The 14,634-nt window shown below is 42.5% G+C and overlaps 1 protein-coding gene across 1 annotated transcript in view; it reads right to left on the minus strand.

Annotated features, from left to right (window-relative positions):
• T265_00821 (hypothetical protein) overlaps window positions 1–14,634 on the minus strand; it is a gene marked incomplete at both ends in the record, with an annotated part of 48,975 nt that overhangs the window by 26,015 nt on the left and 8,326 nt on the right. The window contains 2 exons of the mRNA XM_009164693.1: window positions 1,467–1,558; window positions 9,294–9,351. Coding sequence (XP_009162957.1) covers window positions 1,467–1,558; window positions 9,294–9,351 — 150 coding nt within the window. The remainder of the gene's footprint in view (window positions 1–1,466; window positions 1,559–9,293; window positions 9,352–14,634) is intronic.

Genomic DNA, 14,634 nt, shown 5'->3' on the forward strand with positions numbered 1-14,634 from the left:
TTCGGAGTGCAAACCATTCAAAATTAAGTTGTTTATGCCTGAAAAATTTTAACATAGAACCTACTGGTGAGAGGAAGGCCTTCCCTGCGGAGTTACAGACCATTGAACAGGGAAGCAAAACTCTAATCTGCATCTTAGTTACAAAAATTGAACAGGGAAGCAAAACTCTAATCTGCATCTTAGTTACAAAAATTGGGCACCGATCTTCTCCCCAATGGGTCTTCTTGAACTTTCCTAGTGATTCATTGACTCCACTTCATTCGTCGGTAAAATCCAAGCAAATGTTATAAAGTGGCTCTACGAATTCCGCAACAGATCTCTCTTTTTCAATAGACGCAAATCGAAATTCCAGGGACAACACATACTACTCACGTGCCTCCCTATCAGTAGTATCACCGTTACACTGATAGTTCTGAATGAAAATTTTGCTTTATCCTACGCTTGAGATTAAGAGATTTCTTGACTCCAAGCTATGATACGCAATTTAGGGGGAGTTGCTTTCCTAGTCGCTTGCCCGAAGTTCTGGATCCAAAGGAACGTAAATTTCGATGAAGTTTTTTTTCATATCACAATGTCGAAATGTATCTCAAATTGAAATAATGATTGGTACGGCTTGCTTAAATCTGTGAGCTGTTTGTCATAATCGCTCCGAAGCTTTACTGAACTACATAGTTTCGATCTCCGGAATTCACAAACCCACGTATCCTAAGCAATTGTAACTAATGGGACGAAACCGGGAATCCGATCGATAAATGGGGTGAGTTTTGGGTGGTTAGTTCAGTTGCTGGTTTTGCCATCCACACTCATCCGGCCTTGTACCCAAACCTTCCCAAGCCCGATGTGAGAAACCACGTCTGGGATTTTCCACTGTATTTTATTTCATGGTAGTCTATTCCGAATGAGATTGACGCAATCCGGGACTGAATGAAAGCGTCATCACCTACCTGCTGTTTCACAGCCTGGTAACGTTGTGTAGATATACCAGTGGACTTTCGGGACACTCCTTAATTCGAACCGTCCATCCAGGATTGAACCTGTTAAATTGTCCTCAATTTTAAACCGTAATGTCATTCCAGATTCATGGCTCTTAAAAGACAATAAGTTTACAAAATTTGTGTGTTCCATTGTCCAAGGCTCCCAGTGGTGACTGTGACCTATTTTTATTTACGTTTTCAGTCGAATTACACGTACATGAACAGAAGCGAATCAGTTTTTAACTGCTGACAGTGGATTTTTCATCTTTTGCATAAAATGAGAAATATTCGTGATGTTTTGCAAATTAGGATTTTCGCGTAACTGTTCAGTGTCGCGATGGGCTCTAATAACTGACCATAATTTTATCCAACAGCGCTCATCGATTTTCCTGTGGAAAGATGAGAAACAGACAGACAAACTCTGTGTTATGAATCTACCTGAACCAATCAGTAGGAGAGAGAGGGGACAAATTTGATTAGAAAATGACCCACCTGACTGGTTTCGTCTGGTTCAATCCTTGATAAATGTTGATCACGCATCCTCGCTCGCTGTAAGCCGTCATTGTGATTTCCGAGAAATTAGCCTAATTAACAAGAAAATTCCAGAAAACGAAACGAAATAGTCATGCTGGTGGTTACAACTTCTGGATTTCTGGATTTCTGTGGGTATTATCATGGGATCATATTAAATGAGCTGAATTGCGCCTTATTCGGTCTGCACGGAAATCATTCACACAACTGATCAATCACTGGCAACAGGATACGTTGCTCGGATGTTTGTAACCTTATACTATTATTGAGAATGATTTTTCGATTTTCAGTGAGGGTCCGTATGGTACTGCTCCTCTTTTCATCATCATCGTCCTCGCTTATCGTATGACAGGGGCTTCAAGTGAACGTTCGACGCGGGGAATCGTCAAACTTCTGTGACGGTTTTAGTCATCCGGACCCGAACACCCTACTGCTAACATGTACCATACGCTACTAAAGTATGTTGGCTATCCCTTAGTTTTACGAAGGGATAGTCTAATGATTGCATGGTTGAAATCTTGGATATAACGCCAAATGGTAACCGGCAGATAAACCTGTCTTGGTGTCCGCGGAATACGTTCATTTGCACACCAAGTTGGCTTTCACGGACCACTCAACTAAATTTTAGCTGAATCTTCCGTTATGAAATTCAACAACTGAATGTTACGCACAAACGCTGCCTTATGTTTACTTTGGTACGATATTCAATAAAGCGCAGGCGGTAATTCCTTCGAGTCTCCTGTAGTGACCAAAGTGGTGCGCAAACGAATGTATCTCGCAAATTTCGTGCAATCTGAGTTTAGTAGAAAATACAATTGATGGAAACTTGGGGACTGAGCCCCAAAAAGAGTGAAAACCTTCACCGACTGTCCAAGGGTTTTCAGAAACCTTATAAGTAGTGTTTCCTCTAGTAAACTAGTTGCACAGCTTTCAGAAAAATCCGTTCAACAGATAGCAAGCTTTAGGTAGCTGTGGTGTGATTTCCCCACGTGTGAAAGGCACCTCGAGTGACTTAAGAAAAGTCTCCTTGGGTATAAATAGTTTAAACACCCTCCTGAGCTCCTTTTTAGGTCGAATAAAAAAGAACCTCCGTTAAGAATTTGTGAAGCACAATTCTTTACATGAATATTGAAGTACCGTCAGTGTAATTGGTCACTAGTACCTCTGGGATAAATAACGAAAAGAAAGCGCGTCTTTTCACGAATAATTTACAGTAACTTCTTGCGTATGTCTCGAATGAACCCTGCGTTGACGACACCTTAAAAGGACATTGGTCCCTCCCCAGAAAAGGTTAATGTCCCCACCATCAGGTTTTCGTCTACATAGGACCAATAATAATCTGTTAAGATCTCATTATCCCAAAATCCGTTGTATGCTTGCTTATCACAGTTGCATTTCGCAGCGTCACACAGATTTACGTAGACAGGTCGAACTGCTCAGGCCGGTAGTATATGCGCGTGTAGGCGCACGTTTCTAACCCAGCTAATTATGAGGGATACACAGGCAAGCTATCTAGTGAGCGAAGACAGGTGGCGTAAAGCGCTGTTTGCAGCTGGCGTCAGACACACAACTAACGACTTCTCTGAGCTGTTTGGTCTCATCCGCAGGACTTCTAGGCAAAAACAAGTTGATAAGTTCTTCTTATGTCAGTGAAGCATCAGTGTCAACACATGATGACGATGATGATGATGATGATGATGATGATGATGATGATAAATCCTTGATTTGCAACCTTCATGCTAAACTGAAAAAGCGAAGAAGTGAGCATGTAGCTCTACCCTCCATGGATCAGGTGCCAATTCTAGTTGATACGCTGTCAGGCTAGTTCACTGTATACTGGGAGCTTCCTTTGGAGTGGAATCAACAGATAATCACAATTCTCTAAACCAGTACGTGCACGCGAGAAGTTGAGACCTCCAAAGATGTTTCGGAGGCGAATATTCCATAGATGCTGTTCACAAGATGTTTTGCTCGAAACACGGAAATGCTCACAGAACACTCAGGCATTTTAGTTTCATCTTCCACATCCAATAAAAGCCGCAAGACAATATGCTAAGCATAACTTGGACCCACAATGAGAGGGTGCTACTGCTCTATTCACGCTGCTTGTGAGGACGTGGAGTCCTAAACCAGTCCAAGCGATGAACTAGGTGATTACTGTGTCTTGTCACAAAAAGGCCGCTTTAAATTTTGACCGTTATCCGTTTCTTTTACGTTGAAATAGCATTTGACTCGGTCCAAACTGACCCTAATGGTCATTAATAGCGGCATATGGCCATCCGCGGTAATTGGTGACTGTTATCACAGCTTGTCACTCGAAAATAACATCCATATTCGAGTGAATGTTATGGAAGTTGTCCCGAATCCTGGTCTCTGATGACTGGTGCGACTCATCGTGACTGATTCAATAATGGGGCACGCCCTAATGGCCTCTCGTGTATTAGCTCAGACACTGACCTCGCTCATGAATTTGTCATTCTGAGTAACGAACTGACAGCACAGTAGGCGGTCTTCAGTCAATTTATATAACCCTTGCTGGATTAGAAATTCACACACAGCACTGGAGTCCGTTACAGACATCCTCCGTCAATGAAGAAAAAGAAAGCGCCTGCTTTACCTTCTCCAAATGCCATTGGTTCGTTATTTTACAAACTAACCAGCTGAAAAGAGAAGCAAGCGACCGAAAATGCCAGAACAGCTACATGATTTATCCGTTTGTTGGCGACTGTTGAATCTAACTTGACTTCATGATAATTACCCCATTCACTTCGCCGATGAACTTATAACCTCTACTTGTTTTGCTCATTTGTACCGGTCACTCACCTTGCTGAAAAGCCGCTTCATCCAACACCTGTGCGCCTGTGTGAATATGCGCAGTTGACCTACCTACCCATACTCGTTCGTGTCCCGTTTGCTGAGTCTGCCTTGACTTGTTTTCTCATAAGTTCCATGGGTTCGCACCGCCAATGAGAATCACGAGACTATTCTCGGAAGGGACGGTCGCAACCCACACTATTGAGCCAAACTTCCGCTTTCCGTTGCTTGGTGTGCGGACATTGACACTGCACTGTACCGGTCAATGACAGACATGCGCACCTGTTGGCACTACGAACGTGAACAATTGAGGTTTGTTCTATACGTTTGTTTGTGTAGACAGTATTGTAGAATTTCGAGCCCAGTTCTTCCTTTTGATATTCGGGGTTGTCGAACCTACGCGTCACTCAAAGTTCCGTATCGGGAACCTCAACAGAGACCAAAACTGTAACGCATCATCAGGTTTTACGCAAAGGTCACCCTTCCACTGATATGTATATAGCCAACGAGACTTTCTGAGTTAGCGATGTAGGTAGTCTTTGGCAGGTTTTGGTCGTGAGTTGAGTTTCCGATCGACGACTGGAATATCTGACGAGATATAAGGTGATTTTCTGCAAATGTGTCCAATAGTTGGTTCTATACTGGTTCGGTTACATGCTACGCAGGCCAAATATTGACTTGACACGCAGGATAACCTTTCTAGTCGATGTTGATCCACACCACTCAACCTCTAAAATATTCTCTGATGGAAGCAGATTAAGCAGATAAAACTGCCAGATTTCCTTGAAGAGTCGAACATATAACCGAATCCATGAACATTTTTAGAGCCAACACTTCCAACCTAGCAGACAGCTGCCATACTGCAAATAGTAGAGCCAGGATAGAAACAATGCCTTTATCTAAACTATTTAGTGGTGAGGTGAATGCTACATCATTAAGGCTACTGTAACATTTCGAAAATCAAACCAACTTACTCTTCAAACATCTCATGTATTGTTTATTCAGTTAAGGCGAAGCCCAGATAAAGGAGTGTTCAATTCAACAACATATATGCCAATCGTTGATAATGTGAAGCAGGTTAAACCGAATTCTTCGGGCTTTCTTGTCAGACACATGACTAATGGAATCAATCTTTAACGCTATGCTCTCTTACCGAGAAATTTCAACATGACTGCTTAAATTTCGTTCATCTCGTCGTTCCTCATTCCACTAGAGGCGTGTATGACGAAATAGTTTGAGGCAATGCTGGTTCAACTAACCACCCTACGTTTTTCACACTTCAAGGAAGCTTTTGACTCCATAAGTGGACAAGCCGTTTCCACATTGTTAAACACCGCTGACGTTTGAAAGTACACTTTCATATTCTGTTCAGTACCCTTGGCCACATAGTGCTTACACTAAACCCTGCCAGAGTCTTCTCCAAAAGTGGTGAATTTCACGAGAAGCGTCCCATTTCTCTCCCAAATTCTGTTCGACTTAGTCAATAACGAAGGCGAATCTAGATGCTAAAGTAATAGACTCGTACAATGCAGAAAGGATCCTTTTTCGTAGCTGACACTCATAAATTAACAAACTCTACTTAAAGCAGAATGTCTCAAGTAAGTCCTCGTTTCGACATGCATTTTCTTACTTCGGGTTTCTCTGTTTCCACATCCACTTCCTGAAACTTCAGGAGAGGAGGTTGGGCCAACGGAATAGCCTGCGCCTTTGGTGGCTGCAAATGAGGCATTCGCATTGTGATGTGAATCCACTCATTATGAGGGTTCAGCTAAAACTCATGAACTTCGCCCCCGATATCGCAACCAAATTTTGCTGCAAACAGGAGCCCACAAGGCGTGATTGGAATCCATTCATCTGGCTTGGAGATCAGCTGGCCTTTCACGAGAATTTGTGGCTAACCAGGTCTTTAAGCATTCTAATTGCTAACATCCGGATGAACTAAGAGACTCCCTCAAAAAGAGCTGTGTCCACAAAACGACCATAAAATTGTACTCACAGCTTACGGCTTTGAACCATAACCTGTCTAGTAGCATTAACTTGAAAGTTTACAGTCACCGGATATCCCCATAGCACGACAGGTGTTAGCTTGCCGCTATATGGCTGCCAAAAGGTAGTGTGTGAGTACCTCAAATGGAATTAAAATTACCGCAATAGCAGCTAAACCCCACCAGATTAACTGATTGGACCAAGGACTAGGGGAACTAGCCGGCGTTTTTTAATAATCTGCTGTTCTTTCTCCAAAAACCCTCAAAGGAGAGAGGTTTGTGTTGGGTGTGTCTGGCAAGATCGTAAGGAATCTAGGCGACTGCTGTCTGACTGAGCGCTGTTACGTGCACAAAGCTGGATAGTTCGTGGGATATAAAACCCATTCAATCTAAGTAGCCTGCTGAAAGGACAGTTGCTTTACACTGATCCGTGTCCGTTCAGCATGGACATGCAACTACAACGGTCTCTCAAGGTATAAAACATTCTGTTCTTGATCGTTTGCTAATGATGTGAATGTTGGAAGTTCCGGTTGCATAGATATCCGATGGTTTACTTTCAAACTGAGATTTGGTCCTGTAAGTGAAACCAAACTATGTTAAGAAGCCAAGAAGCATCGTGTATGGCTTTTTCATCTCTATCGGGAATCACCAGCAGTGCTGCTAAACCTTTCAGCATAGAGTGGCTTTAGTCACAACGCGAAATATCGATTTAAATATCACGAAATCTCCTCACACTACCGTCGATCGATTTGGATAATTCGGGCGCAATGATGACGCTCAATGGGACTGTGCTATAGGTCTAAGCCTCTCTTTTCACACTTTGTTTGGTCGTCCTTCGTTTATTTTATCGGGGAATTAACTGGCACTCTTTACAATCGCGGTGCTTCAGGGCAAGATCAAAGGCAACCTCATGCGACTGTTCCGTCTTGTCTGTTATTCTAGAAAGTGGTGCCTCGGTGATAAAATCTATTGAAATCCTTGGGAATCGTCATTAGTTATTTGAGAATAAATACCACTTTCATACTAACTATAATGACTAGCCAAGGCAATCAAATTTTGCCTATGTGTATCTGTTATCCGACGGGAGGGGTGTTTGCACTTATTGTGTCAGTTTTTCGCAACGCCGAATGAAAAGCAAAACTGATTATTGTTTCAGCACGACTGCATTGTGTTTTGTGCGTGAGTCCTAATGTATTTCTATCGTGAGTGTCACCAGTCAGGCATTGTGTCAGTACACTTCAGAGTACGTTTTGTTCACTTTTAATTCGTCATATACACTGCGATATCATGCACCAGAGGAAACTTCTACGAATCACGAGATCTGTCCATTTTCCGCACCGAATGACAGCTCTGGAAGGTCTATCATCCCAAAACCAAAGTTGATTAATGTGTTTCTGGATGGGAGGGAAATCACACGGAATATGTCATACTAAGAAGTAGACAGATGAAGCATATCCGAATGGTACCCATGTGGAAAGTTGTTTCAGCCTGGTTGGACGTTTTCCCAGGGCGGTGACTTCCAAGAACTGACGAGCAGACGGAAAACACGCTACCTGAATAATTACCGTTCCTCAAATAAAACAAAGAATTTGCAAAGCACTCCGCCTGAACTTTGCAGTGAGTAGCATTAGCCCAATCAATAATAATCATTATATTATTATTATTATTATTGTTATTGTTATGAGGAGATCCCGTCAACTCTCAACTTCTTGGCACAGTAATTTTCACATCCTATTGGAGGGTCAAGATCGGTCTAGAGCATTCTGACTATTCGTCATGAGCCAGGTAGTCTGATTGGGTCAGTCGCTAAGCGTGTGATCCCTAGAGGGGAACATTCTGAAATTGCTGAACAGAAGGTCACTTCCCGGCCACCTTACGTCAACTTGTGTATCGATAAGTCTGAAAGGCTTCTTATGGCTTGGAGTTTCGAGATCCTTAAGATGCAATCCAAATTTTGTGTTGCAACAGAAGAACAAGGTTTAAAGTGTAAGTAGATCTAAAAGATTAGATGTGTGACAGAGTAAAATGGAAACTCCTCAAGGATAGACATATCACCAGAGACGTTCCCCATGCGAAGGGGATTCACACCAATAAAAGGGTGAAAGATTTCAGAATGGATGGGAACCATAATTACCAGTTTCAGTTTTTCAGAATGATTGTCTATCAGTTTTGCCTAGGAATAGAAACATATAATATTTGGCTTAATTATCCTTGACTTTGGTGCACTATGAAACATTCCTGTATATCTGCTGGAACGCCTCCAAACTAATGCTGGTATCCACCGGTGGAAACCCACTGTGTCACTCAGAGTTCATGCGTAATGTAGGCTTAAAGTCAGACTCTTTCCAAGTAAATGTTAAAAGCACCAATATAATAATTTGCCATAAGTACTTATGAGCAAAACGAGTGAACTTCAGTGTTACACATTGAGTTCGTCGCTTTGGATCAGAGGACGACAATGCAGTGAATCAATCTGGGTCAAACGCTGATGTGTGTGCACGTGGTTAGGAATTCTGTGTCTGAATCTGTGAAATCAACGTCCTGAACCCTTTTGCACTCTCAGTTTGCTCGCATATCTGACAGTCTGACAGATCCAGACGTCTGGGAATGCTGTTTTTTTAGAAATGCTTAAAATCACTTGAGCTTGATGAGCCCACATTGAGCATTCACTATTGGTTGCTAAGGCTCCGTGCAGTTTTATTTTATTTATTTTCGTTTTCCACTTAGAATCATTCACTTCCGGGGGTGCCTTCCATCCAGACCACTTCCGGTGAAAGGCAAACTTTTGGCTTTTTTGAAAAAAAAGTATAGCTCATTCGTAGGAAACATCACATAAAAGAGATCACACACAGCATCGAATCAGATGAATGAACTAATTTTCGGTCAGTCTTATCAACCGTTTACAACTAGTGTAGGCAGTGACGCTTTTTTGCTAAACAATTTGTACCGTGTGCAATGTACTTCAAGAAATACCAAGAAGTGCACTCACTTGTTCCACGCGAAGATCCCAGTCTCCCAAGAGTTTTCTACCTTTGAAATATTTACACCTGTAAAGGGTACAGAAATGAAGAACTTCATTTTATCGACTTTTAGTTGGTTTTACTCAATTACACTCAGATTTGTTACTATTATTCCAAAAAAGTTGTCAAAGATCACCCACCTCAGTGATAGTCGTATGTCGAAGAATTGATAACCCCGGTTTTGATCAGGGAGCTATTGATGTTTCCGGTCACCTTGGCAAACGGCATGCAAACTTTTCGCAATAAATGAGAAGACCAATGAAACTGACAGAAAATTACTCCCTATCGGCAAACCACACCAAGAAATTGCAGGTACTCTTTGGAAATAAAAGCCGGCAGGAGACATGCGCCCACTCATCATATATTCTCGGTTGGTAAAGAATAATCTGCACGCCCACTGACCGGCTCGAGTGGCAGATCAACTGCCACCTGATCAACAACCACAATTCGGAGACCGTACTTTCGTCCTTGACATTTTTTGTTCACTTAAGTTAGAGTGCAAAGACACCAGTTAACCTTGAGGCCATAAAATCTCAAAGACAGCCGGTTTTTTTTTGTGGCCTGGTAAGTATTTTTCCACAAGCATCAGGATTGAGGTTGGGCTACCAAAACAAGGTCATGTGCTCTTTGATTGCTGAAATAGTTGAAATATTAAGTATATTTCCCTCTATCCGCTAAGGTTAGCACGTCATACTGAATGGCGAAATATTAAACACTGAGTTTCTTGCGTACTTGCTTGGACGATGGGGTCACACACAGAGTATGGTGCGAAAGTTCACCGCACTTGTTGCAAGTTAGCAAATAAACAGCTAGTATACGTCACTGTTTTCATATTTCACAACTTTCCAGGAGAGAATCACATTTTTTTCCGTTCAGCTTGTGAGCTGTCCTGACTTTGCAGACATTACAAAACCATAAAGCAGAAACTCTACACGGCCCGCATCGTTGTTATTACGCAAAAGAACTTGCGTGCGGTGCCCGAACATATCAAATGGCAAGTAAGCTGCCTTGCTCACGACTATACGTCTTCAGAATCAATTGATACAAATAGACAAGACATGATTCTTTGGACATTGTGCGTACAGTTAGATAAGAAACCTAATAAAAACTCGGAGCCATCCTAGATTCTATTAGTATAATAATGACCATGTAGATTCAAAGCACCATAATGCATCCCAGTAACGATCCCAGGATGTCCATTACTGTCAATTTTATCAAAACTGAATACATTCCATGTTTTCAACTGAGGAAAAGGATGGTGACACACTATCATCACCCTCACTCCCGTTGTCCAGTCGACAAAAACATAAGACATGGTTGAAAGAGGTAGACATCGGAAAACACAATTCGGGACTTGTTTACAATACGTAGGCTGTAGGAAGGTCCTTGAGCTGATGACTTGCCTTGCGAAGAAGAACAGAAACACAGTTACCACGCTAATTTAGTTTAAAAACTACGATGCTTCGAACAGATCCACCACGTAGTTTTCATCCTAATTGGCCGCCTGAACTTCGAAAGGCTGTGAGTTATACACTGAGGATGTTGAACGTATCGATACTTGTACGAGTGAAGAGTGGGCCCCGTGAACACATATGTACGAGGTTGAAATGAAGTGGTTCCACTAGAGTTGCTAAAAAGTATTTTTACCTAAAGGTAAGTACGCCTTCGGATGACGTTGTGTTAAGTACCAACGGACTAAGTAGTGACCAGATTGAAGAAAATTCACGGTGCATCAAATGAATAAAACAAGAAATAATAGAGAAACAGGGAAACGAGTTTTTGGTTAAGTTTGACTCAGCTTTCTAACCATTTGACATGTGCGAGCGTACGTAAGTTGCATGTAGATCCCGTGCCTTTAGACGCAGAAATCGTTATTACTGAATCTCCAGGTACAAAATTTTGTTGTCCCCTTGCATTAGTAGTCATCTTGGACTTGAAGTTCATTTTGGAATTTATTTGATCAGTTACTTGAAATGGTTCTTCCCTCAGAGACAAATATAGAAAAGTTTAACTTGACTTTAGTTGCTTTGCATTATCAATACCTCAATTACAAACCGAGATTCAGACAGCTGTTGACAAAGGATCCCTTTATGGTTCTAGGACTTTTGCAGAAAATTCCTGCTATATCTATGCCTGATAAGGAAGCAGTAATCACTTATGCAATTTAATTCGACTACAATAATGAGGTAAGAAAATGAAAACTAATAACCCAAGAAGGCAAGACGCGGATGCTAGAGAAATCATCACCTAAAGTTCCGCTAAGCCTGTAACAACTTGGGAGTATCGACACTAATATGCTTGAGCTCAGTCACGGGTGGATTTGTTGACCGCATTGGCCAACTGGTCAACCCGGACCTAGAAGAGCCACTAATGCTTTGCAGACACAGTTTTCAACCTAACTCCTATCTGCCAACAGGAGGACGAAGTTGCGGCGGGATCTCTTTCTTGTAGATCTGCCCCTGGGACCCAACATCTGAGTGTATCATGGGGCAGTTTACACTGCACAGTTGTTACGCCTGTGCATGTCACTGATACTATCACCCAAGTCGGGATTTTCAAGAGCCTCAATACACAGTCCGTATTAACATCAAGCGCACTCATAACTGCGGGTGCAAGAGAAAACTAAATTTTCTCGATGTTGACATTCTAAGGAAGGCTAACAGGGCCACACAACGCAAGGCAAGAAGGAACAATCTTGGACTGGCCAAAAAGCTCACTCTAGTAGCTCTGCTTTGTTGCAACGCAACCTGGCAGATGCTTGACTGGCGCAAGACTATCTAAAGTGTGCCTCCGGCTGCCTGTGATTTGTGTTTGCTTGTTCCAGCCTCAACATTCATTTTGAAGGAAGATTCTCAAGTCCCATTACAGACTCTCAAATGTACCCTTTTATGTGCTCGTGCCTTGCTTTCCGGCGCTGGTCGCGTGACAAGGTGTTTGTCGGAGAGAATACGTGGGCACAACTCGGTGTTCCCTAACGGTAGCTGGAATAAATCCAGCTCAAGAGCAAGTACCTCACATCTTGTCAGGACTTATCATTTCGTAGACAGACAGAACACATTCCAAACCATACGCCGAATGCCTCTAAAACGATCGAGACCACTATCGAATACAAAAGGAACTCTAACTACCTCTGAAACTGCGCTTACCTTTGATCGGTTTCATTCCACAAGCTTGTTTAACACACGTTTGACATTCTTTCATTTGAATCTGTTTCACTGGCCATCGCACCTCCTCGTTTTTCTCCCACATTTTTTAATATATTTGTTTGAGTGTACATGAGTTTTCTGGCTGTCATCATATAGGCTTGTGATTGAGTAGCCGAGAGGACTATTCGCAGAAGGCTATCCGCGTTCTCCACTCTCAATCACATCATGAAATTAGGGTCTTCCATCATGCGCGAGACGGGAGTTTGCTTAAAAGCATTCAATCAATTAGGTGAGTTCGTATTCTGGGAATTCAGTTAATTGCCTGATACATGCGATTCAGTAGACCAGACACCTTATACTCGGATGAAAGGACAAAAACTCGATGGTATATGAAAGAGGGAATAATTTTTCAATCATTTGCATTTTCCCGTAATTTAAAAAAAATCCATCGGCATCCGTCGTGTCTAGTCGCATAGTAAGCTCCCAGTCCTTGGTCCAAGGTGTAGATTCCTCCTGCATTTTGCTAAGTGCTCAGCCCAGTTTCAACCATGTTGGGTCTCGCAACCATGAAATTGCGTGCCTTACTCTTGGGTAGACATCGATTTTTTGTCATCAGAAGAGCGACCGAACCGGGTGTTGTTTTAGCGAATATACACTCATTTACAAACTAATTTGGTTCTTTCGAGAGACTCACCTGGAACCCAGCTGAATCTCTCGTTTATGATGTTCTCAGGCAACTGAACGTGCTGCACCAGGCCGCCTCATGTTTCAGTCGGTACGATATTTGAAATATCGCGACACATGTATATCGTTGTATTGTGCTACTCATAAGGTTGCTGAAAATCCATCGACAGCCCACGACCGGTTTCGCCCTTCTTGGGACTCATCAGGTAGGCGCAGTCCCCGAGTTTCTGTCAACTTTATGTTGAGAACATCATGAGAACACCATAAACGAGAGATTCAGCTGCGTTCCAGGTGAGTCTCTCACAGAACCAAATTTGTTTGCAAATGAGTGTATATTCGTTAATTTCGCGCAATTTGGTTTCAAGTAGAACATGAGGTTGACGGAAACCCGGGGACTGCGCCTACCTGATGAGCCCCAAAAAGGGCGAAACCGGTCGTGGGCTGTCGATGGATTTTCAGCAACATTACAAAGATATACAGGTGTTGTTTTGTTAATTGGCAAAATTGGTTGATGATGTGCTAACATAGCCTGCCTCTATCGATATCCCATTTGCGAAACATATCAGTCATTCCAGGACCGCCATAAATACTATCAAACCACCGCAATCGCTAGTCCGACCGAAGCTTAGGTGCAAGAAAGCGGTTTGCATCTTTCCTCCAGGTTTGTAGTTGAGAGACAAATGGCGTGACGATTCACCATAGACGCATGTTTTGGCTTCATATTGCCATGCAGCATGTATTTGTTTGGTGAATATCTATGCAGCGCATTCCACGATATAGACTTCATGGATGTCCTGAAGAATAGATGGTGATCAAGTTTTCGAATATAAGCTGATAGACGGAGTCTAGCATGGTCGTTGGCTTGTTCAATGAGCTGAACAACTGGATTGCAAACGTTTCATTGCCAATCGACGTGGTTCGAAGTACTACCCCACCGCTAAGCAGCACCATGCTTCCCAATAACCCACTGATGATGTCATCTCGATTGGTGATGACAACTGGATAACGTTTCATTGCCAATCGACGTGGTTCGAAGTACTACCCCACCGCTAAGCAGCACCATGCTTCCCAATAACCCACTGATTGATGCATCTCGATTGGTGATGAAACGTTTGCAATCAAACTGTCCAGCTCAGAGAACAAACCAACGACCATCTACGCTACATGAGTTACCTCTATAGGAGTCTGGCATGATGGATTCAGCCATGGATTAGACATGGCCGAAGCGACCGGTACGTGGCATAACCACGATATCCCACATCTTCCGAGGATGTTCACGGACTAATCTTTGAAGTATAGATGACAACCGTTATCTCCACCGACTTAAAAAAAACTTGTCCATTGCACTCCCTCAAGGTTATGGTGAAAGGAAGAAGACCCTCGGCGTAGAAAACCAACTGAACAGTTACATACTATTGGATAGGGAAGCAAAACCCTCATATGCATCTTGTTTATAAAAACTGTGTAACTGTCTTTTTCT

The sequence above is a fragment of the Opisthorchis viverrini genome (assembly GCF_000715545.1).
Source record: "Opisthorchis viverrini unplaced genomic scaffold opera_v5_8, whole genome shotgun sequence".
NCBI classification, from domain to species: Eukaryota; Metazoa; Platyhelminthes; class Trematoda; order Opisthorchiida; family Opisthorchiidae; genus Opisthorchis; species Opisthorchis viverrini.